General features: G+C 35.7%; 1 protein-coding gene across 1 annotated transcript in view; it reads left to right on the plus strand.

The window, feature by feature from the left end:
* The window catches only part of LOC137408870 (eukaryotic translation initiation factor 4 gamma 3-like), a 69,625-nt gene that overhangs the window by 703 nt on the left and 41,686 nt on the right, over positions 1 to 27,236 (plus strand). Inside the window, exons 3-6 of the mRNA XM_068095458.1 lie at positions 8,745 to 8,795; positions 9,698 to 9,844; positions 17,927 to 18,008; positions 23,966 to 24,198. Of these exons, the coding sequence (XP_067951559.1) occupies positions 8,772 to 8,795; positions 9,698 to 9,844; positions 17,927 to 18,008; positions 23,966 to 24,198 (486 nt within the window). The 5' untranslated portion in view covers positions 8,745 to 8,771. The remainder of the gene's footprint in view (positions 1 to 8,744; positions 8,796 to 9,697; positions 9,845 to 17,926; positions 18,009 to 23,965; positions 24,199 to 27,236) is intronic.

A 27,236-nucleotide genomic window follows, 5' to 3' on the forward strand; every position in this document is an offset into this window, starting at 1 on the left:
CAAACATGTTTTAATGGTGGCAGCCTGAAGGCTGCATTGAAATATAAGTTTGCATATATTTATAAGTTAATTTGTAAATTATGGTGAAATATCACATTGTGCAGGCATGACCTACATTAATAGGCATGTCTGGTGTGAATCATTGTAAACCATTAGCATTCGAGTATATTCCATCACGGGCTAGCCGGGTCACGCATTCAAGGATTTTCGCCACACACATACAAAACAAAAACAACAGGGTAGACCCACTTTTCGCAGTCTTCCGCACGCATATTCAAAAAATACTAACATATGTCAATTCTATCGGCCAAACACAACCTACTAATGGATGAGCAACCTATTAATGTATCCGAATACCTCATATAAAATAAGCCAACCAAGTTACATAATGGTTAATACCCATTTTATCTCCGGAGATATGCCTGCTCGTGGTTTTTGGCTAAGAATAACCAGGGTTCATCATACACCAAAATGTCTCTCACGGGTTCCGCAGGTAGTCCGTTATTTAACATTATCAGGTGGGTCCATTATCCCCGTACCGAAACTTGAACTATTTTTAAGCCAATCAAATTCACGTGTTGAATAAATCATGAACACGTAAATGAACTACCACTCCACTACTACAACTAGCGCATAGGTATTGTGATTGGCTTACATTGTAGCCTCTATTTGGGGCAGGGTGTTTATATGGATGCCCGAACTTAATAAACAGAACGGGCTACCTCTGGAACCCGTAAGAAACATTTTGGTGTATGATGAACCCTGGTTATTTTTGGCCAAAAATCGTGGGCAGGTTTATTTCCAGAGAAAAGATGGGTATTAACCATTATGCTACTTGGTTGGCTTATTTTATATGAGATATTCGGATACATTAATAGGTTGCTCACCAAATTGTAGGTTGTGTTTGGCCAGTTGAATTGACATCCGTTAGTATTTTTGAATATTTGTGCGGAAGACTGCGAAAAGTGGGTTTACCCTGTTGTTTTTGTTTTGTATGTGCGTGGCGAAAATCCTTGAGTGTGTGACCCGGCTAGCCCATGTATTCCATTTTACGTATGACAGTTAATACCAGGATTTCTTACGGTTTTCACTATCAAATAGTGTAATCTCATACGAAAAGAAGAGCACTGGAAGCTTCTTATTCTTCCAACGTTGAACAAGACAGCCGAAAGTGCTAGCCATACAATGGTTATTACTGTTTTTTGTACCAATAGACGGTGAAAAAACAAACAGTTCCAAACCTTGTTGACCACTTGTTTTTTCAAGAGTTTGATGATTATCTTTTTTCTTGCTTAGAGTCGGATTGTATTAGGGGGAAGACAATCGCACCGTTCCATTCCTTGTTTGTCGGATTTGCAAAGCAGTTCTAGTAATTAAAATTAGTTACAATTATTCATAATGTTGCCAGACTGTAATTGTTTTATGAGGTTCCAGACTTGCTCAATCTGGCACTGTTGGAATGGTATTCTAACTGCTTGAATATGCTGTGAAGTAGATTTTTTGCATGTGATAAATTTTATGCACATGCATATAATATGGTTTTCCATGTTATGGATTTTATCAAATCAACCAAATCTCAACTTTTTCAATTGCCACACCAGGACACAATTCAGACTGCAAGTCTATTGGTAATTGCAAGTCTGTTGGTAACTGCAAGTCTGTTACCAACAGACTTGCAGTTTCAGTTTGACAGTGTTGGTGGGGATTATGCTGAGGATTTGTTGCGTGGGCTATATGCAAATAAAGCAACAGGATTAGATTCAATTCCAGCAAAGCTTGTGAAAATTGCAGCGCCTGCTTTAGCTTATCCTCTAGCTCATATTATAAATACTAGCTTACAATAAGGTATATTCCCCCTCCTGCGACAGCCTTAAAATAGCAAAAGTTGAACCTTTGTTTAAGAAGAATTCACAAAAGCTTTTATCAAATTATAGACCAACATCTATATTGCCAGTTTTTAGTAAAAAAAATTGAGAAAATTGCCTATTAATATGCCAATATTTAAAAAATAACAGCATTCTTACGACATAACAATTTGGTTTTAGAAATATTGAAACACTAGCCAAGCATTAATTGAGCTCACAAATAAAGTTTTATCGGTGATGAACCATGGCAGAGCAGTATTAAGAATATTTCTTGGTTTTAGTAATGCTTTTGACACTATTGACCACAATATACTCATTCACAAATTAAAATATATTCACTTTTCATCGTCAATCTATTCACTGGATAAAAAACTACTCGAGATATAGAAAACAAGCAACATTTATAAATTGTAGCAAACTATAAATCTAGCTTTTCAAGTATAAATTGCGGCAACACAAGTTTATTGTGTTGCCGCAAATTAACACAAGTTTATTTTTTGAGTCTAACAATTTGAATAATGACATTGATATAGTCAATAATGGACTTGAAAAAAATCGAACAATGGTGTAATACAAATACATTAATTGTAAACATGGACAAAACAATGTACGTTGTAATGAGAAATCAAACTAATTAAACTAGAAAAATCTATAAAATTATTTGATTCGGAGTTGAAAGAAACATCTTGTATCAAATTCTTAGGAATTCATTTGGACAGTTACCTAATATGAGACACTCACATCCATAGACTGAATAAGCAGATAAGATCTATGTCATGACTGATTAGTAGATGTTCTAAATTTTTACCCAAGAGTATTAAGAAACTAATATACAATGAGTTGATTTACTCAGAAATTAGTTACTGACTCTAGTCCTGAGGAAATGCTCCATTTTGTTATTTAAAAAAATACTAATTTCACAAAAGTGTTTCATGCTCATAATATTTAATAAACCAGCACTAGCTTCATCTCGGTCCTTGTTTGTTCGGATGTTTGTGTTGCCTGTTGACAAACTTTATTGGTATCAAATTCTCTTGATAGCTCCTTCAAAATTCCATTCAAGTGATGACGAAACCGAGAAATATTTGTGCTATAACACCAGATTTTTAGAAACCAATCTACCTTTACCATTATTTTATACTGCTTCAGTTAAAGAAAAACAATTGCATACAGAGTACCATCGTGTTGGAGCAGTCTTCCGATAGACTTTTAACTTAATCAATATTATAACTATATCTTTATTTCTGCCTAATGTTAGTTTTATACTAATTGATGAAATAAAATACACACACACAATTGTGTAATTTTCAATATTGTTTAACAGTTTTTTAAGATGTTGAAGGTCCTAAATGCATCGATTAACAGTCAAATTGCCAAGAGCCAAACGTTTTTCAAGTGTCTCCTTTGTGCATGATTACAACATATTTTTTCTAAACTGTCTTAGTCAGATATTTTAAATTTTTAATCTCAAGTAGCGAAATGTCTGTTATAATTGGAAGCGTCTGTAAATGTCAACACTCTTTTACAATGAGTATTGATCAAATGATTTTTGTGAAAATTACACTACATGTTGTGACCTTTTGAATTGAAAATTTGCATTCATGAAAGGCCCTACAATTGTGAATATAGTCACTCCCATGTTTAAGGCAGGTTGTTTCGCTAGAGAGTGGTGTTTGGTCCAGTAGGAAAATAATTTTGAATCAAACATCAATCGTGTAATATGACAAGACAGTAGACGCTCCTACAATGTAAATAATGATATAATCCATTCCGAGGGCATTTATGTTATAGGGAATTGTAAAAGACATGTAAATTCCCTAATTTGTTCCAAAATCTTTTCAAACTCCTGTTGATCATACAAAAAAACTAAACATAATTCTTTTTTGCCCTAACTGCAGTATTATTAGTATTACCCCTTTGGAACATCAAAAAGAAAAAAATTAGACTTTATAATGTCATGACTGTTCAATAACTAGGATTAGTTGTTCATGTCAACTTTTTTCTTATCAATGTCATTTGTTTAGGGTCCATAGTTACAGTGATCTTACGGTAATGGTTGGCTTGCAACCAAACTCACATTACAGCTATGTGAGTTTATCCAACTACTTGGAGGCTAGGTTTGGTGGTTTTCCACGTTTTGCAAGCAACACGTGGAAACATGATGTGTGGTCAAAGATATCTTAATAAATATGCATTGAGAAGCCTAGAAATATGTCGCAAGTTCGTATCTATTGCTTGCAATTAACCTATGATAATATTATAGCCTGTTCCTTGCTTTGTAATATTTAAACCATAACTGTCACGAACAACTTTTATCGTATTTACCAGGTAAATCAGACACGCTGATTCCGATTTTGTACTCAAAATAAAGATTAGTCCACTAACCTTTAAAATCATTTAGGCTTTTTTAAAGCGTTTCAATGTCCGTTTCGAAAACAACACAATTGGCATTACAAGCTCCGCCCATAAATATGTGACGAAACCTAGCTTTTTCAGAAACGGAAGTTCGGAATGTTGAGTCCGATTTAGAATAATAGAGATGGGTGTCTTAAAACCCATTATTATCTAAATCCAGCCTGTAAAATAATTTCAGTTTTTTATGAAAGGGATATAAACTATTTAAAATTGCTCGCAGCTTGCTACATGACGTTTAAATGGGCTGGACGCCAAGAAAAATTAGCTCAAAAAGCGCGGTTTTATCACAAGCTAGCATTGTTATCGCGCTTTTTAAATATACAATGCTAAATAGCTTATCTACCTTTCCGAACAGACTGACATTATTTTTAAGGCTGAATTTAGATATTAATGGATTTTAAAACACTCATCTCTATTATTCTAAATCGGTCTAAACATACCTACGTAACTTCTGTTCCTAAAAAGCTAGGTTACGTCATGTATTTATGGGCGGAGCTTGTTATGCCGATCGTGTTGTTTTCGAGACCGATATTAAAATGCTATAAAAAATCCTTCATTACTCTGAAAGTTAGTGGCCTAATCTTTATTTTGATTACAAAATCGGAATCAGCGTGTCTGATTTACCTAGTAAATACGATAAAAGTTGTTTGTGACAATTATGGTTTAACAATGCTGCCTAAAAGCTCATAGCACTCTTAGACATGTTTGTTACAGTTTTCAGTCAAAACTTGCTTTTTTAGCTGCAATAGAAGAGTACTGACTAGCGTTGATTCATTGTAAGATCCGATTACTGCAATAATGCTATCAGATAATATGTTGTATATCTGCATATTTCTAAGCTAAATAACAATAATCTATGAAATGCTACAAATATATATTGACTAGCGGAATGCTGGATGTTGCACGGGTATAAAAATTAGCTTATAAACAATGGTAACAATGGTACATTTATAAACTCACCTTATAAACAATGCCACCATATATCACCCAATGAATCCATCGATCTCGCGTAATTGGTAAGGCATTTGCCTGGCAATTGGGAGGTTCCAAGATCCATTCATCTGTGATGAAGATTCGTCATTCCAATATTTTCATAGCTGGATGAGCTAAACTACAGACTCTAAGATTTATATATATATATATATATATATATATATATATATATATATATATATATAAATGAAGAAGTGACATAAACGAACCATATACTATAATACATGCAGAAACTGAGACAAAAATATTTCAATATTATCGATGGGTTGTTGTCGATGGAATAAACATCTTGTGGTTGTTCAATACCTTCCATAATGTCTTCTGACCTCAGCTCTTTTTTTGTACTGCTGAACCATTGTTAGCATTGAAACAATCATTTTAGCAAAGCCAAACTTGTACGCGTTGCATTTTGCACAAATACACATAATGAGAAACTTTAAGCTGCCTGCGCGTTATGCACAACTTTTAGCCTAAAACTAGCTGTTCATATATCATTGTAAGTGTAAACTGTTTTTCACATACAATAAAACATGGATAACTCGAACTTCACGGGACCGAGCGTTTAAAACGTTTTTTATCAAAAAGTATAGAGATTTTTCTATCACTTGAGATTAGTTTGTTGTTTGAGGTGATTTGTGTGCCAGGACGTTTTTTAGATTGACATTGGCAAAACTTGATCGTTGTTGAAATGCTCAAAAGAAAAGACATATTTTTCTTTTGAGCGTTTTACCCACGATCAATTTTGCCGATTTTTCTTGAAGTTTATGCAAAGATTACCTCACTTTTAACTATGAGGTCAACAGAACACTATTCTCTCATGAAAACCTCAATAAATAATATTCACAAACAAACTTTACCTTGCTTCCGAAGGATGATCGCTAAGCGAATGTTTGGTATAAATCAAATTTCACCAAACCTTTAGAAAAGTCGTTGACAAAAATATTTTGCTGATGTTGGTAATAACGACGCTTATGAACTACGGAAAGTTGAGGTTTACCTCTATGGCTTGGAATAAAGTGATTTTCTAGAGCGATAACAACCGTTTCGGTAGCCGTTGGGCAAAAAACAGTTCGAGTTAACAGTGTTGAGTTCGAGTTATCTATAGCAATTTATCATTACGTGGGAACGGACCAAAGAAACCGTTCGAATTAACCATGTGTTCGAGCTATTCGTTGGAGAGTTATCCATGTTTGACTGTACTTTGAAATATCAAGACCGCTTAAAAACAAAAAACTACTTTTAGTCTGATACACTTATTAATTATTTTTGTGGTGTTGCTCTCAAAGTTTTAACAATAAAAAAGCAAAAAACTTTGAGTTGGGCAACGAGAGAATTGTTATTGATGTGAACGATTCATTATTAATGCGATCTTGTGGACACTTTTCTACTGATTTATTGGAAAGTAAAGCGAAGAAGAATGTCAAAGTGGAAAGTGGCAGTCAAATGAAGGTGATGTTCAATTAAAGGGTGGCGCTCTCTTTCAACCATCTCCTATAGGGGCTGTCAAATAGAGGCGGCATTCAATTAAAGGTTAATATGCAACAAATTTTTCGTTACAGGTATTTGGTATCAAAAGATTCACCTTCTTTTGCTCTGCTGTGTTGTAGGTGCAAAATATGTGGAAATGGGATTACAAGCTCCTAAAATCCCACAAACGAACAGTTAATCGCAGCCATCACGAAAATGTTGTAGGTGGGAATCCCTCTCCAAACCAGCTCAAATGGGACGTAGTTGAACACGATGTGCTTATGTTTACACGTGTCATGCAACCTCATTCGTCGAAATATTTTCACAAATATACTTCTCGCATTCAATAAAACCATGTCTATTGTCCTTACGCGTCTATTTCATCATCATTGAAATGCTGTCACTTTGAGCAATGATATCTCAAAACCTAGCCTAAAGGTATAAACACACTAGGCGATATTTAGAGCGATATCGCGCTGCGTGGCGCTAATCTGCGCTAGTATTCACCCAGCGTGCTCATCCAGAGCGATAACGTTAGACTTTCTCTGCACAACTTTATCGCTAGCGAGATGCATTTCGATTGGTTGGATTTTACCAGAATGCAATTTTATGGCGGGTAATTATTTCTTATCGATGTTCACCAACGTACAGCAGCGACAATTTGCTATTTTGTTAATATTGAAACATCTTCAGAACGAGCACTGAATTGTTCATAAATTTAATAATAGCACTCCCAGTCCTGTGCACCCATAACAAACAAAAATTACAAAAAATCCAAGTTGAAAACCAACATTTGGAGTCAATCGTTGCGCAGGTTGACCATCTTGAGAACGGTAAATATTTAATACATTAGGCCTAAATATAAAAAACCACTACAAAATAAAATATGTATAAAAATAGTAAAAAATATTACAGTTAAAAATGCAATAATCGTTTTTTCTTATGTCTCCTTGTAGTGTAGGCAGTGTACAATCCGTGAAAGTGAGATAGGTTTAATAACAAATGCGTAAGTTGTTTACGTTGTCGCCTAGACGGCGCCATATTGACTGACCTAAATTTATATACAACTCCGAAGAAACTAATGATACAGAATTTTATTGGCAGTTTGTGGGCGTGCCCATTATATCGCTTGCTAGTGAATCGCTCAAGTGTGTTTATGCACACGCTAGCGATATCTCTGCCCTCCTCATGACGCTCGCGATAAAATCGCCTAGTGTGTTTACACCTTAAAAATTAGTTAAATTTTTTAAGTACATATCATACTCTGATAACCATGAGAAGCCTGTTGGTCACTTGTGATAGTCGAAAAATGTTGCAAAAATTGTTCACCCCATTTGGCAGGAAGTATGCGTCACATATCAGATTGCAACTAAGTGATTAGACCAAACAGAAACAAAACTGTAAAGTAGCGAGCATCTATACTTTTCAGTAGAACCCGAATTGCTTGTCATGAACTAGTGCTACGAGACGTTTTATATTGAGCCATTTTATTGGCCTTACAATTCATGTGATAACATCACATTTCAAAACAATCAGGTCAAGTTGAGTACGTCGTCGAAATAAAGGGATTCCAACTTAAGGCATTTTCGTTATTGCTGCGATTAACTGTTAATTTTTGAGCTTTTAAAAGCTTGTAATCACATTTCCATATATTTTGCCCCTCCAACACCGCAGAGTAAGACATGGTGAGCCTTTTGATAAAACTGTGATGTGAATTTTGTTGCAAGTCAACCTGTAAGAGTGGGCGCTCTAGGTTTCAACCCTTTTCCCATAGAGGCGGTCAAATAAAGGTGGTTTTACCATATCTGATGGCTTCATATAGCTAGTTTCCTTTGCATCTTGTGCTCAGTCAGGCACGGTATTTTCTGATTGCTTGAATTAAAAGGCGTGGCTTACACAGTCTACTAGAGGGTGGCTCCTGGTGGGAAATTCAAATAAATATTCTTTCGTGATCCATTGATTGCAATAGAATAGCCAAAGATAATCTCACACTTTCCATTACAGAAAAGAAAATTTTGGTGACAGACGAAGATGTCTGGTGCTACAAGGCCTCCGGTAATTTTATTTATTTTGTTTAAGCTTAGCCACATTTAGTTGTAGAGATTCAGTTAAGTGTTTTTAAAATCAGAAAGCTTCTGGTATTTTCTGAGAACTTTGTATGCTAGCTTTGTAGATTGTTTTATCATTTCTGTCCTTGATGTTTTTTATTCCTGTAAGGCTTCTGTAGGACATTGAACAGTCCTCATATTCTCACGAGTACAACTGAGAATTTCAATACTGTTGAAGATATATTGGTGTTATATTTGATTGTTCAAGTACATCTTGCTAAGGAACTTAGCAAAATTTATTACTTTGATTTTTAGTTTCTTTTTCATCAAATTTGCTTCAGTATTACAAAATAGTACAAAGAGAGTTTGTTTCGAAATCTGAAACTGCAAATATTTTTAATTTTGTTGCTCTATATGCTCAAGTTTTTTATACATAAGCAACTTGATGGATGCATAATTCTAAGCATTCGCGAGCAACAATTTCTATGACAGACTGAAGGAGGTGATTAAAAATTTGGCGTTCAACTTTAACCCAGATATGGCAAAGTTATTCTTACATGAAGCTCATAAATTTCTCTGTAATGCAACTTCGTGAAATCTACACAGCTTTCAGGCTTAATGTGGTGTCCAGCCTCATTTTCTCATTCAACCTTTGTTTAATTACATGCTGAAGATGATACAATGTTACGATGTCTAATGTTCACTAGACCTTGTTGATGGAGGAATGCGTTAATGCTTGTTTATAGTGGCCTTGCTGCTGAGTGTTGTGAAGTGAATTACTAGCGTATTATGTTATATCTGTATTTCAAAAATATTACCCGTATATGAGGCTAGTTCTATTTTGACTTTTGAGTTGTATTAGTGCCATGCTATGTTTACTTGAAATATACTTTTCTCATATGTATGCAGGCCAGAGGAAGAGCTGCCGCTATACCAAACAGTCAACTTACCAATTCACGGCCACCCAACCATGGCCACATGCACATGAGCAATCCAACTCAGTTGCCTCCTATGCCTTACAACAATGCGCAGATGTATATACCTGGCACTCCAATAGTAAGTTTGCTTAATTGCCATGCTAGCAGCCATTAACTAGTTGTGAGGGTGCTGCAAACACATGCATATTATTAAGCAGCTTTACTTTAGGCCATTTATCTATTAGCTCCTAGAAGTCAACAACGTTTGCATAATCAACCCTGTGTTACATCACAGAAGCATTCACAGGACATCATGATTAGATAACTGTTTATTGTTACAAATTCTTACCCCATGAGCATTAAAAATTTCTTTGTTACAAGAGGTCCAGATACCCTAGGATACTTATGTATTGCGTCATCTAACGTTTGCATTTTCGCAGAGTCTCGCGAAAATTTCATGAGCGAAACTAAACTATCATAACGAACAGCGAAAACGCGAAATTAAATAGCTTTGTTCATTGATATCCACAATAAAATCGTCATATTAGAAATGTAGGTAACCTTTGTGTGTGGTTGGGCTCATTGGGCAATTTCCGCTAAACTCATTATAGCTAATATGCCGACTGAGCAGTGGCAAAGCAAATTGAGATAACAAGTTCTTTTGGAAAAGCAGGCCTGTATTCCCTGATTGCAAATTGGGGCAGCTAATGTTAGGCGACTAGTTATGAGCATCAGGGCGTTTGGAGGGGCGGTATCAGCCTCCTCAACAGGTTTCTTTCATGTAGGGCCTCAACCGGGCATCTCACGTAAAGTTTTAAAAGATTTTATCAGAAAGTATAAACATTTTTTTTATTTGATATTTGTTTGTTTTAGGTGATGTAACTGCTAGGACATGTTCAGATTAGAGTAGGCTAAAGGCGTGGTCACACGAGCACCGAACCGACGTAGGTTCGGTTCGTAGGCTGGTTCGGTTCGTGGCACATGTCACACGGCCACCGAAGTAACTTCGCTTCCTAGATACCATACGTATAGAGACAAGACACGGTTTCATTAGTAGTTGTTATGTATTTGAGTTAAATATTTCTATTGTAAACAAAAAACTTTGAGGATCAATTATAAATTATAATTACACATCAGATTTATCAGAAGATCGTTCGGCTGCTCAAAATAAATCACTCGATACAAATATTTTGCTAACCCTTCCCATCAACATAATTATATTTTTTTATTAACATATGAATGTTTTTCTATGCTGAGTACATAACAAACAAAAACAGTCTTTATCATAGTACTGTGGTTTTACATAAATAAATCAGTCAACGATAGTTCATCAGGATGAATATGACACATTACTTATATTCTACACGAAAGAAAATCACAACCATTCCCTTAGATTTATGCAAAACTTAAGTGCAACATCTTACATTTATGCAACCCAATCACAAGTCCGGGTGAACCTTGTCGTAAATTGCTTCATTTTGTTTATTTAACGAAATAAAAGTATCGTCCCATTTCTTTTTTAACTTTACTCACACGCACGTAAGAAGAAATGTGACGCGTGCTCGCTAGAATTCTAGAATTTTAACCAGCCAATAAGAGCAAGGGTTCGGCACGAAATTTCGAGCAGTACCGAAATAGTTCGTTTCGGCCAGAAATGTCCTCAGCCGAACTTTTTAGAGCTGAAAACGACGTCGTTTTGCGTCATTTAGTTCGGTTCGGTGCCCGTGTGACCACGGCTTAAATTTGACCGCAGTTGAAACGCTAAGAAAAAAAGACATCTCTTTTCTTTTGAGCGTTTCAACAAAGATCAATTTTGCCGATTTTATTTTTAGTTCATCCGAAGGTTTTTACGCTTTCGTTGGGCCATTGCCAAACGGATGCTCGGTAAAACTTGATATTTTGCAAACCTTTATAAAGGTCGTTAACAAGAATATTTTGCCACTGATGATGATAATAATGACGTCTAAGAACTACTAAAAGTTGATATTTGTCTCTATGGCTTGGAATAAAGTGATATTCTACAGCGATAAAAACCATTCCCGTAGCCGATGGGCAAATAACTGTTCGAGTTAATGATGTTGAGGTCGAGTTATCTAAAGCAGGTTATCATTACGTGGGAACGGACCAAACAAATCCGTTCGAGTTAACAAGGTGTTCATGATAAAAGTTTTACATTTTATCCGAGGGCGAGTTCTCCGAGTTTGACTATACTTAGCCACCAAAAATATCTAAAAAGTGCGGAAAATACGGGCCGGTGTAAAAGCCAACACAAACGAGGAAGATGATGATACAGACGGTTCCCTACTTACGAACATTCGAGTTACGAACAACGGTACATACGAACGTATGTACCGTTGTTCGTAACTCAAATAACTTTGGAGTTATTTGTTTGAACTTTGTTTGAACTTTACATACGTATTGTAAAGGGATTTGCCGGCCTTTACTTGGCACGATCTATACTAATAAATAAAGAGAAGAGAGTTTCATTCAGCTTTTAATTAGCGAAGGAAATTTCACTAGCCGAGGAGTGTACCGCTATCTGCTCTGCTCAACTAAATGAGCGCATTCATTTATATACAATAATATCAACCGTTCCGGCTAAAGGCAAAATTCCGGTAAGAACACTGGCTAACAAGGTGAATAACTAGGACCGCTAGCGCAGTTGGTATGACAACAATATAAGTGACGATAAGTGATAGCGTTATGACAGTATATCTGATATAACAATAGCATAACGAGTGAAACAACGATATAATAAACGGACAACACATACAAAAATAAGACAACAACAATAAGTGATAGCATAACGATTAAAACAACAATATAATAAAAAGGACAAGACATGCAATAAATAAGAAATGCAGTGTCATGGCCCGGCGTCCACCAAAGTATTATCTCCATTTTTTTTAAATATTTTTGTCAGTACAAACCAATACAGGTTACTTATACAAACCTTAAACTTATATAAACCTTCAATATACTTATATAGGCCTTGAACATAAATTATAATACAAAATATAGCACTGAAGCAACTTACGAACAAATTCACCTTACGAACAATCGTTCAGAACGTAACTCGTTCGTAGGTTGGGAACCGTCTGTATTAGTTTAGTCACTGAATTTGTAACTGATGATGATGAAAGTCTGGCAAGGAAAGTCATAGAATTGAATAATAATTATTGTAGCGATGAATTTGATTACCAACCAAAAACAATAACAGCCTTGAGCCATGGCCACCGGCATGCTATAAATACTTGAGATATAATATTGGTGCCACATCAGTGACAGCGGCAAGGGCAAGGACCTAAACGTCATTGATAGTCCAAGAAACAAATAGCAGCAAGCGATCAAGTAGCATTGTCGATCTCGCCCACACATTTCTACCCGCGGTTCACAAATACAAACTAGTTTCAAATCGAACGATTTTTTTACTAGTGAACTGGACCTGAGGAATCCAATTATGTTTGTTCTATTGCATTTATTTTCACATCACTATATTTTCGCACTCATCAGATCCGTGAACTTTTACTCTGTGTGCTACTCACGAAACTAAATACTAGCGAAATATAAGTGTCCCAGAGTAGTTTACAGTCATCCAGCTTCTGAGATTCTTGCGGTGATGCTTGGTTTAATTATCAATGGTAGATGTGTACCTTTGAAAAATTATATAATTTTAGCTTCAGTTTTAGTTGCCTGTAGTTAATACTCTACCATATTCCATAGTCAGTGGCATGTTTACACCAGATGATTTATAACTTCAACCTATAATGTAATTTCCGAGATAGTAGTAAAGCAAGTGAACATTTGGTTCGCCTGTTTGTGCCCACAATTGGTTATTGTAACAGCTAGTAAAGCTATCATACACAAATGCTTGACATGTTTGTCTAACTTGGAAAAAGTTACTACCAAAAATGGCCATGCATTAAAGTAATCTACTGTCTGTTCTTGTGATCGGAGTAACAACCACTTGAGGAATAACTACAACTTTCCATAAAAACCCTTTACAAAGATATAAGCTGTGTCACAGCAATCTATACTATTGAAGGTAGCTATTGCGACATTAGAAATTGGACACAATCAATATATCAACAATACATCCTGAAAATTCCCCTCCCAAAAGTTCCTGCTTTGATGAATGCATTTGTCTTTAGCAGCATGTCGGCCAGCTACCCTGTGATTAATGAAACACAAATGGTTAGCACTGGATAATTTTATTCTCAAAGGTTTACTTGCAACAAAATTTACATTACAGTTATTTAGTATCAAAAGGTTCACCATGTCTTACTCTGTTGTGTTGTAGGTGCAAAATATGTGGAAATGTGATTACAAGCTCTTGAAAGCTCAAAAACGAGCAGTTAATCGCGGCCATCACGAAAACGTCGATAGTAGAGAATCTTTTTATTTCGATGACATTCTCAAGCATTGTGTTTATTGTTTTTACATATGATAACATCACATGAAATGACAGGCCAATAAAAGGCTCAATATAAAACGCTAGTCTATCACTAATGTTACATGCTACGAATTTTGGAGCTTAGAAGTTGTGATTTTGATTGTAGAAATGAGGAGGACGAATTTACATGATACGCAGGAATGGTCGCACCACTCGCAATTATTTGTAGCTAACCGAGTTCACGTGCTACAAGGAAATTGTCGCGCAACTCCGCGTTCTATATATTAGTCTGTTGCGCTTTTATCTACAACGGGGTGCATAATTTATATTACGGCTGGCACTCGTAAAATGCATCTAAGATCAAATGTCAATGTCAAAGCGTGTAAGAAATTTGTCTTTAAATTTTGGAGGTAATATTTTTTATGTCGGAGAAAATATTTTTAAAACACGTGCATCAAAAACAGAGCTGCGTAGAGATGCTGTAAGGACGGCACTAATGAAGACGATGAAAATCCAACCTCCAATCGCAAAGATTTGAGCAGAATATCGATGTTTACATGATGCGCAGTACTTCGTTGTTGACATAATGTTTTCAAAAATACCCCCTTAAAACGGAGGTTTGAATCGTGTCGAAGATTTAAAGATTCGACGTTTTGAACCATTTACATGCTATGAAGATGAAAAATACGACAAAACTTTGTGGGATGTAACACTAGTGAATGACAAACACTTGGGGTTCTACCGGAAAGCTCTTATCAAATATAGGTGTTCGCTACATTACAGTTTCAGTCTGGTCTATCTAGTCATAATTTGATCATGTGACCCATACTTCCTGCAAATGGTGCGAACAATTTCTGCAGTATTTTTCGATTATCACAGGTGACCAACAGGCTTCTTATGTTTACCAGAGATAATATGCATTTCTTTGAGCTAAGGTTACAACATCAAACAAATTTTTACGGTAGGTTTTGAGATATCAGTGCTCAAAGTGACAGCATTACAATGGTGATGCAATAGACGCGTTAAGACAATAGACATAGTTTTATTGAATGCCTGAAATAAATTTGTGAGAATATTTCGACGAATGAGGTGTCATGAAAATGCAAACTGAAGCCATCTATTCATCTACGTCCCATTTGAGTCGTTTTGAAAAAAGATTTCAACCAATGGCCGCGATTAACTGTTCATTTTTTAGCTTTTAATCTTGCTTGTAATCACTTTTCCACATACTTTGCACCTACAACACAGCAGAGTAAGACATTGTGAATCTTTTGATACCAAATAACTATAATGTGAATTTTTTTGCAAGTCAACCTTTATCGGAACAAGCTGAAAATGCCAGCTGAAGCGCAAGCAATCTTTCTTGTGACAGTAGTAATATTCCATAACACTATTCACTAGTTTTACAATAATTTACAGCAATTTGCTATTGTTGTAAAGCTTGTTAAATACTACACAAATTATTCATAAATTGAACGCACCAAGGTGTCTGGCTACTAAACACTACTGGCTTGTATAGCTGGCTTTAGCTAAGCTTACTCTGTAATTATAATGAAGGGACTCCAGGGTTACATAACACCCTGGTTAAGTTATTGAAAGCATTCAGCAGTTGCCATGTACCCCGATCACAGAAAGACTTCACCTAGCTATTGGGCATTTCGTGTAAGTCAGGATTATTTCGGCGTCAATTCTAGGGGGCAGGATTCTGTATTGTTTCTATTTGTTTTTAGTTTACTCGATCACTCTCTTACTGCAGGTCATGTGAAGGCATCATAAATTACATGTATTTTCAACAGAGTTAGGGTAATGAGGCTTTCTAACAACTTTGCTGCACTCGAGAAGCCGGTTGAGGGAAATAGTATTATAGTACAGCATGTGATGATAGGCAGTCAGCCCCTTGTGTCTCTGGTTATGCCATTAGCGTCTATTACAGGTTTAATGAGTATAATGCGTCTATCTATTGTCTATCAGAACATGTAATCGCTCTGCTCTATATAAACATTTCTGTATTGGAGAAATTATCTCTTACTAGCAACTACTTTGAGCCTACTTTTGGATCCCCGTTCGCTTTGTATAGAGGGTATGTGATCATGTTACATATGCAGGTTCAGACTTCCCAGTTGAAGGATAACTACAGTAGTTATGGTGTGTGCTGGCCATGTTTGTTTTAGAACAAAAAAATGCTTATTGCATGCCCATCTACAATTAACAGTTTTTGCTTTATTTTATCACATATATTCAGGGCACTGTTAGGAATCTAGCAACATCCTTAAAATGTTCATCAATTTTGGGCTAAACTGCTCAATTTGCTATTGTCTACATCTTGGATTCAAATACTAAAGGTTAATACAACAGTTAATAAACAGTATACCCTATGACTGACATTGTGTCAGCAAAGAAATGAATGCTGTTTTAAGGAAATTGTGATGGTTATTTATATTAAAATGTAGCTTATGGAGGAATGTCAACATACTCATTGTCATGATAAAATGAATTGTATGTGCGAAATAAAATTAACTAATCTTAAAATTTGGTATGGAATGACACTGACTTCGACGCCTTTAACATAGTCAGCTGTTATTCCACCATTCGAAGCAGAATGAGAGGTGTCAAGGACCAACTGAGAAACAGCATTTTGAATTCTGGCTGGTTGAGACTTGATGAAAATACACAATAATTGAGTCCGCGAAAGTGTCGATATATCATTTGCGATTGTTTTTGATGTGTGAAGTGATCTGACAGCCAGGATGTTTTAAGATTAAAATCGGCAAAACTCTGATCACCGTTAAAATTCTCAGAGGGCTGCAAGATATCGTCACTAGATGCTATTGCTGCTCTAGTTGATATCGATTATTGCGAGTTGCAGCGTTATGCCTCTGTTCTATTTGCAACTAAAGATGTCATAATCACACGTTCGCTTGATCTGAGCGTTTTATCGATTTTATTTTTTAAACATCCAGGCAATCAGATCACCCGCAACTACCAAAAACTGTTGCGAATGATTGAAAAATAGCGATACTTTCTGATAGAATCTAATCATGTTTTGGGCAGTTAATCTTTAACACAATATAGTTTCTGCTACTATAATTATGCAGTTAATGTTTATGCTTAGTGCACATGTGCAAGCAGTGCTCTCGTTTACAACAGTTTACCTTTTTTCCGTGAAAACTATTAAAGTTTAAAATAAATACTGAGTTGGCTAAAAATTTGATTTTGATGCTCATCTGCACTAGTTACTCAACAAAAAAGATTTTGTTGGACGTTAGTGATTTATTTCGATGGTTTTATTTTAGTTTCTGCAATTATTACAAACATTTATTGTATATATTACTTGTTTTTGGGTATTTATTTGTAACATTAGATGTATTTTTACCGTATATATTTTATAGATTTGCAGATTTGTAACATTGAGCTTGATAATCCCAAGCCGTTATGTATACTGAGCTTGCAATTAATAGGGAGACTCATAACTCAACCTCTATTGTACCTAAAAAGCCAGTTTTTGCTGCAAGCTGTAGCAAACATGTGTGAGTGCGATGAACTGCGCAATCTTCCCGTCGTAGCCTCGCAATCGATCTGGGAACCAGGTTTTACATAAGCCAAATCTGTGATTGGCTGCACTCTGTGATATCATCTATGATTGGTTCTTTATGTTTGTCACAGGACATCTCAAATTCGTGTTGGCCACCTTAGTTTTCAATAGTGGTTTTATATGCTGCTTGCAATTTTTTTCTTGCATTTAGAACATTTAATAATTATAGACTACGATATTTCTTTTAAATAATTCAATCCACTTGTTGTAAATATACATGAAAGTTCGGGTTGTAGACATTTCCAGGCGGCCAGATTACGACTTCAGTGCCGGGATTCCATCAGCAATATTATGTTATGAGTCCGCATACACCTCCAGGTAAGCAATGCTTGCATTCTTATCATCAATGTATATTTCAGAGACGTTTGTCGTGCCGTCTCCAAAACCAGACCATTCCAACAGTGTTTAACACTCATAATAATGAATGACTCTTTTGGGTGAAGGTTTTTGCTACATACGTTCAGAGTTGAAACTAAACAATTTCCATGAAACAGCCCTTTAAGCATATCAATTAAAATTTACCAAGTTTGCCAGCCTTCAACAACTAGAAAAAATGAATTTTTATTTTAATAGAGCAGTTTCGTTGAAGCATGATTCCACAGAGCTAAAAATATTTCTATGTAGTGTGAATGTTTTAGAATTTTGTCTCAACTACGTGGCATTTTTATCCTCTATTAATCTGAAAAGAACAGTTGCAGTGTATATATTGATATGGCTTTCTTTCCTAGTATCAAATTTTGTCATAATGGGAGCAATAACAATGTGGAGGTCATTAAACAGTGGATTATTTATAATGAATTTGGAGTGTTCTAATTTTAGCTGCAAGTGTTTTTACCTTTAGATAGGCACTTGCGTTTAGGTCGTTTTTATAAAACACTCGGACAGGTGAAATGGGTTTTCATCGAAGATGTTGGTATGTTGGACTTCCCTATGCTGGTCAATTGGAGCTTTACAGGTTTTATAAATATGTCAGGAAGCTACAACATAAATTACTTTAACTCATTCGCACTCGACTAATTTCCAGGCGATGAGCCCCAAAAACCGCTCATTTTTCAGAAAATTGCCATAATTCAATTTATCAAGTATTACAAGAGACAGACTTGAGATAATTTACTCATTAAAGTTTTACAAGAACCAACCAAGTCGCCTCTTTCAAATGGTATTACATTCGTATAGACAACTCATATCCCTTCCAGGTAGATTTGTGTCTCAAAGAACGTAGTTTCAAAAAATTTTAGATTATGAACAAAATTTTTATTTTCTAAAACAAAGTCAGATTTGCGCCATAAAAGTGGCAAAATATACCAAGTTTGACTAAAATTACATAATTATTACATACAATGCACAGTTATCAGTATTATTTACAAAATGTAAGTATATATAGTCAGTCAATTCTAATTTGACACTCTAAGGAAATTTTCAACTTTTCCTCGCTAGTATCATCCTTCAAACCAAAACATCTAATCTACATGCCAATATACATGTAACCCAAATAAACAGTCATAAAAATGTTTCAAATAATAAAAATATGTTCAATAACTATGTTTTTGACTTTTCAAACTTCATAGACAGCTGTAAGAGTCAATATGATCTATCGAAAGTGAATGATAACTTTGGGCGGACTACGATTGACTGCCTAAAAAGTGCATTTTTGTTCTAGCATAACAATTCAAATTGGTAGAATTAAAAGATAATAGAAAGTTTGAAACATCAAAATGTTTTAATTTGGTTTATGCAGTCTTTAAATTTCTTGCACTTATGATTCTGCATATTTACTTCTGGGTTTGAAAAAAATGGATCGCGAACGGTAACATTTAAAGTCTCCGCGATGACTTCCGGTTTAGGTAGACATCAGTATCAGTTAAGTATTTTGGCTTCAACTTTTGCCAGAGATATCATTGACTCAAATTTGTAAGTTCATCTTATTGGCCAGAAATTTCTTTCCAGCTAATAAAAGTTTTTCTTTTTTAACAAATAGATAACTTCATGGAATGGGTAAATTTCCAAGGCGAGATAACTTGAATGGTAACTTAGCTATGATATGTTTCGCGAGTTAACCCGTGGATGGTTGCAAATGAGCTGAAGCAGTAATTTGCTTGATATTCAAAAGAACATGACCATGAATTTTTGGTAAGAGTGAAGCAGAAGGTGTCAGACCAACTGTCTGGCAGCAAAAGGGTCAAATAATGCAAAAGCAAATTGTGCAAGTTCCCTCATTTTTAGCTGCACTAGAAATATGAAGATGGCCCAATTATCTACTTATAGACATCAGTCGGCAATCAAAGTTGTACTCATTGCAAATGGCAAAACAAGATGGGCAGAAAATAATTGCTCAAATCCACTGCCCAGTTTAAAATAATCAGAAATGATTTAAACGAACTGCATTGTTCTGACCAAGTTCGATGGCCAGATAAAAAATACAGGGTTGACAAAAATATCGATATTTTAAAAAATATATCACTGATATATATCATGATATTTATTGTTATTGATATTTTTGATACAAATGACATTTTTGAAAAATTTTGAAGTTAGGTTGAACTCGTATGGTGTTTACATTGGGATTGATGTGTTTTATAGGTTGTATGGGACCAGTCAGCAATGTTTAATACCAAACACTTGATTTATTGTAGGCCTAGGTATAATAATATTGATAAATATGAAAATGTTTGTCAAACATTGGATTGGAAATCATGACATGAATGCAAAGTGCATACAAAATAGTGCAAATAGTAACTAGGCTACACACTATGATATTCCACTCATGTTCTAATGTCCTACTCTTGTCTAGTTTGTGTATTTGTAAACAAACACCAGCTTGTCAGCCTTAAGCTGAGCAGAACATTATGTTCACGCATTATATCTCAGCCTGAGAGGAACTTGCGGACTATGGTTCACCCTATCTAACTTAATAGTCTACTCAGAAATTATTAACCACTGAAAATTGTGCCCAAGCAAGTATTTTTCTATAACATCTCTTCTTGATAGCAATAAATAGTACGCATGAATCAAATTGTTTGCAATCATCAAAAAAATAAATTACTAAATCGTAATAAAATCCCAATTTTTTCACTTTATCTCACTTCCCAAATTCTCCTGTATTCCACCAACTTATTCTTGGATTTTTTAGCTGTCATGAACGTGTTTTTCCTGTCCAAAATGCCAACCCTGGTTAAACCCTTTCACTGCCATCGTGTACAAATTTAGCTTTCGGTCTACTGCCAGCTGTATTATTAAAATAGGTGATTTTGCTGCATATGTATACATCTTTTTAATTTCAAACACTATCTAAAATATGTTTGTTTCATATTTCATATTGCCAGCATGTTAATGAGCAGAGTTATGCAAGCAATGCAATGTATCTATATTATGTGCCTTTCTAAGGCATGTCAATTTACAATCGCTACGACGCCAATACAATCCTCTACCATGTTCCCTACTCTTACAAAGCTATTACTTCCACCACCACCAGAGTTTGTGCTGTCACTTTCATTATCTGAATATTTACTCTAGTATGAATCGACTATCATGTCATCAACAATCCAGCACGGGAGGTACTTGCGGAAGCCATATTACAACTAAAAAGTTCTATCATCAGAAAACAAATGTTCATTTTTGACTTGGAATTTTCTGGCCAAAGATTATAATTTGTTTTGCGAATATAGGCTAGTTGTTTTTTGAGAAATATTCGGATGTCAATGTCTTGAAAATGCTAAAGATCATTGGTTAAGTTGTCACCAATCAATAAGATTCAGTCACTACACACATAGCCAATGTAATAATCACAAAACTATGTCCGCGGCAAATGATCGTAAATTTCGCATAAACTCTATAGGGCAATGAAATCGTTAAATAGAGGGAGATGTTGTATTTTTCAAATAGCATGTCAGAATTTTATAACTATATTTAATTTGCAGTTGATAATTTTAATAATTATTTCTGTGATGTCGCTTTCAAAGTTTCAACTACAAATTGTAAAGCTTTGAAATTAGAAAATGTATTTCGATTCGATAAGTAACAACGAAGCAATTAATCGTTATTGATGTAACCGAGTCATTATTAGTACCATTTTATGGATAATTATTTACTGATCACTTATGAGTTCGTAGCGATCGAAAAATTTCAAAGTGTTGCTCAAAGAAAGGTGGAATTGCAGTAGAGGTTTTAATTTAAAATTAAAATTAGCCTTTAAAATGATTTTTTCTTGTCAAGTTTGGTTCCGATATACGTCGCAAGCACCGGCGACAGCATCGCAGATCTATCTGCTGTGAAATGTGAACCTACGTGCCGAGTACCGCGGGTAGTTGCCGGCGGTAAACGAACAGTTCAGCGCTGTTCAACTTTCACGAAAAGCTGTAGGCAAAGCCTTCTCAAAATGCACCGTACAGGTGAAGAAGCTCAGCACTTTTGAGACGGCCATTCTCCGTCGAGCCAAACGGCAAGTGTTTTGCTGCGTGAGATTACCGCCGATGTCTCGCATTCGATTTGGTAACCAGGCTTTATTTGAGATATACAGGGAAACTTGGATAACTCAAACTTAACGGGGCCGAACGACAGTGTTCGAGTTATCAGAGCGTTCAAGTTATCAGACCACTGTCACAAGTCCATTTATTTATTAGTAGATAAATGTACATATATACAAAGTATATATAAATCAAATGCATAGATGGCTTGTTGCAAATTAAAACGGTTCTTCTGTGGAGTTTAAAAAAATTTCATCAGAAAGTATAGAGACTCAAATGATTTTCTATCATTTGAGATTAGTTTGTCGTTTTAGGTGATGTGATTGCCAGGACGTTTTCAGATTAAAATTGGCAAAACTTGATTGCTGTTGAAATGCTCAGAAGAAAAGACATCTTTTTTTTAGCGTTTCAACCAAAATCAAATTTGCCGATTTTTTTTAAGTTTGTTCGAAGGTTAGCTCATTTCTCCTTGCTTTCGGGTCCCATTGCTAAGCGGATGTTTGATAAAATTTGATTTTTTGCAAACCTTTAGAAAAGTCATTCACAAAAATCTTTTGCCGATGATGGTAATAACGATGTCTAAGAACTACTAAAAGTTGAGGTTTATCTCTATGGCCTGGAATAAAGTGATATTCTAGAGCGATAACTACTGTCACAGTAGATGTTGGGCAAAAAACTATTCGAGTTAACCAATTTGAGGTCGAGTTATCTAAAGCAGTTTATCATTGCGCGGGAACGGACCAAACAAATTCGTTCGAGTTAATCATGAGTTCGAGCTATCCGAGGGCGAGTTATCCGAGTTTGACTGTATAAAGATTTTGTAAATCGCTTGATTAGGCTTAGTTTGAAATAGCTGCCGCTTGAAATTTGAGATTTGAATATTGTTGAATTTTGACAAGTTCCAGTAAAATCTCCAATATAATTGGATCCTGCTTAAAATTGTTGCGTTTAGAGTTTATTGTTTCGTTTAGAATTTATTGTTGTAGGAGATTCTGGGACTTGAGTGATTTTTAACAAGCTAAGTGCGTAATTAATCTTGTTCAATTTAGATTTAACGTATAGTGGCTTTTCTTGGCTTTTTATTAGCTGTATAGAAATTTTGTCCAAGTGGTTTCGCTCGTGCGTTCCGTTCGTAACCTACCAGCTGCCCATTTCTCACATTATCTTTCACTGTTGCTTATCTATGGAAAGTGCTATCATGAGGGAGTACTTGGAGAACTGTAGCAGGCAGCAGCGAAACAGTAATCGCATAGCAAAGGGTGGCTTTTTTGTGAAAGAGAACATATTTGGTTAGTTTCACTCGACACAGTGATAGCTTAGTGGCAAGTATTGTTGTATCATATTATAGTAAAGCTCACTACTTCCTTTTGTTTCTGTAACTTACAAATGATTATTAAGGTTGTTTCTATCTTGTGTAATTTTGTATGTAATATATGTGTATTAGTTAGATTTTTTCAGCTGTGCACCCATAGTTTTTTCCTGAAGGGCTTGTAAGATAAAATGAAGTGTCAATGATTGCAACTTTCGTCCAAACATTTTTTCTATCCGTTGTCAGGTTTGGTTTATCGGTTTCATAGGAAATTCGTTGCAGCTAGAACTCGTTGCAGCACATCGCAGGTCTCGATGTGTAAATGACTGCGAGGTAGTACGCATGGCCAATACTGTAATCTCAATAGCGTGTGGGAGAAACTTTTAGGTTTATAGGAACTTGGTTTGACCAAGTATTTTGTTCATTTCACGTTTTTGTCCTGCTGATCATGGACTTGTTAGGATTGTTGGTTTTTACACTTGAATACTAGTTTTACAATGCAGTTGCAAGTCAATACTGGGCGCCATCTGCGATGGCTACTCAGTCTCTCCCGGCGCAAGCACAACCATCCGCTCGGCCTGCTTCAAATCCAAGCATATCTGCCGCAGTGCCTCCTAACATGACGATGAGTAGCTCATTCAATGGAACCATGCAGCAGTCACAGATGCAACCAACACCGCAGAGCAATCCATATTCTCAATCGTTGGCACAAAACTCAACCAGGATGCCAACTCAGGTATGAATGCTCTAAGTGTGGTAAGATTCTTGTTTGCCTGTTTGAATTTGGGGTTGGTGTTCATAAACTAGATAAGTCATCAGGGTCAGACTTATTACAAACAACATTCTACCTGTTAGAGAAGGAGGAGTATGAATACAACTAGTGCTGGGTTATGGTAACTCGTGAACTGGTTCGCCGCAGTTCGGGTCTTCTGCGCCTAACTCTTTCTCTAAGTCGTCTCAGTATGTAGACCTACTGATTCACAATAGTACCCTGTGATAGGTACTCATGGTGTGCTACTCCATGAATATCTTAAAATACGATCAGCATAGAATTTCACAAATCACATCTTACTGAGACACTGCCTTTTTGGGTCTTAGGTAACCTAGAGACTTCCACTGGCTATTTTGGAATTTAGTCTCTGGGTCATAACCATACACCAAAAACTCATTTTCATTTCTTACCATCGAAAGAAAGTTTTTATCATTCCTTGATGTTTCTTGAAATCGTTGCAAGCGTGCACCCTGAGCTCCTTTGGTCCATCAGTTAGCAAGCATGTTCAAATCGTCAGTTAAAACCCATCAAGATATCTCTCTAATGGTTAAACGACGCTCTGCTGTTACTAGTGACCGCACACCTTCAATTGATCAGCAAGTTCTGGTCTGCCAGACCTCGCTTCATTTTCAGTGCTGTCCCTGCCTTAACAAAAGTATTTTTGCCATTCTAACTTGTGTTCTTTTTTCAAGGTGGCATCTCCAAAAGCAATACTTAAATTCTAATGGCTGAGTACTCATTTTGTCTCAATTTCACACAAAAATGAATACAAATGTATAGAGGTGGAACGAGACGTCTCGAGTATCGACCTGTCTCGTATCGGTCTCGTCTCGACTTAACTATTGCCAAACTCGAGACAGGAAATAGAACTAAAGCGCCTGCGCACGGATGTTAAAACATGGCTCCTTGCGGTAGCAACAACTCCATATATTGTAATGGATTGCGGGCAACTGCCTTTAAAGTTATACCCGGTCCGTTACTACCTGTTGCTATTGATTATGTTGGCCACTGAGTCTAATCATGTAGTCCGGACAACGGCCCTGTTATACTTTAGTTCGGTTTTGTGTCCTTAAAACAGATACCGGGTCGTATCTAATTACTCTTCGGATAATCCAATGCGGGTAAAATGTCTGTATTTATCGTATTGTGTCTAAACACCAACTGCCCATCATAAAATTCGGGCCTCTTTTACGTATATACTACCAATCGCGGGTAAAACTTGCCCGGACACGGAGAAACGAACGAAAGGCCGTGTCGACCATAGTTCGTGTTCGGTTAACAATGACGTTTTGTTAGCTCAATATAAGAATATACATGTGCATGTATACAGTAATTAATATAATTTCATGAGTACAATTTAAATATAATTCACATACTACAGTTATTACACAAACACTTAACATTAATGAAACAATAAGAATGAAAATGTTATCGTGTGTTCTTTTAGTTGCAGTATTTCTTTGTAGAGCGATGGCTATCGGTTTCATTACATTAAAAAGTAAGAACTATTCAATAGATGGTAAAAATATACATGTACAAAGCAATGTTTATAATAATTATGATCAATCAAGCTCAAAATTCTTAGAATATATAACTTCGGTATTTTAGAGCTGTTTGTGTCACTTTTGTTTACAAAAACTACATGCATATCACTATTAAAATGTTGTATTTAAATCGTTTACACCAGGTGAAAATTCAATTTGAAAATAGTTTTGTTAATTTTATATATATCAAGTAGCTAGTACTTGTGTAGTGAAATCATCACCAAATGCTCATTATTTTACTGTCTCGTGTCTCGAATTTTGACAAGACAGTGTCTCGAGTCTCGTCTCGAACTTAAAAAACCTGTCTCATTCCACCTCTACAAATGTACTGCCCCGATAGATTAGGCATGGTAATAAATTTGTTAAAAAATGGCCGGAAACAACTGACAGACCTGGACGTAGCGTGGGCTCATACAAGAACGTCTGGTAGCAACCCAAAATTTTGTCGATCTCAAACTCCTGAGATGTTTACAGGTGAATGTTGCAATAAGTTTTTCATCGTGCAAATATGCAAGTGTATACAATTCCATTCTAGGAACTTTCGGATCAGACCTCGTAAGTTTTTGTATGGTGTTTTTTCTGTCAAATGTTACAATGTCTATGAGGTTAAATGTGAAACCGTTGCGGGATCACTCATCATTCATTTTAGGTTTGTGCTATAGATAATTATTTGTTACAAATTTATCCGTTGGTTAAGGTAAGGTTTTTCCCGAACTCCACTCTCAATTTGTTTCATATTGCATGACTCTAAATTAATTTATTCTAGCTTTTCCAGACTGCTTTTATTTTAACATTTTTAACAGCAAAAATTCTAGCATTTATACAATAGGAATTAGAACCCTGACAGCGGTATTTTTATTTTAACAAGCACCCTTTTTGTATTCGTCATCATTTGGTTTGCTATAAGGTCATCCAAGTCGGGTACTATTGGTCATACTCTGTTGTTGAAAGGGTTCTCATGATATAATGCTAGTTTGGGCTAGCTTGAACCATAATAACTGAATAACGGCAAGAACCAAAACAAATGGCTGCATTTTTGAGGGAATAAAATGCAGCACTGACACTTGGCCTCAACTCAACAAGCTACGAATGACATGCTTGTTTTTACCTTTGGTGCGACGAGCTAAGCAAAGACCACGGGAAATGAGAGGATGAAATTAAGATATGTGTTTGGTATTGTTATCTTGGTTTTGTTCAGGGTAATTGTTATAACAATGTGAAGTAAAATGATTCATTTACATCAGCATCAACTGAAAAACTATCTTCACACAAAAAATACAGAACCTGAATTGTTAGAAATTAAAGTTGTCACACTCCAATATATGATAACTCCAAATTATACATGAGGGGAAGGCAGCAGCAAATAATTGACAATTGAAAGAAAACGTAATGTACAAAAATGAACACACAAATTAAATTCAAAACATCCACAATAAAGCTAAACGGGTTTTCTTTTTT

Source organism: Watersipora subatra, chromosome 11 (genome assembly GCF_963576615.1).
Source record: "Watersipora subatra chromosome 11, tzWatSuba1.1, whole genome shotgun sequence".
NCBI lineage: Eukaryota > Metazoa > Bryozoa > Gymnolaemata > Cheilostomatida > Watersiporidae > Watersipora > Watersipora subatra.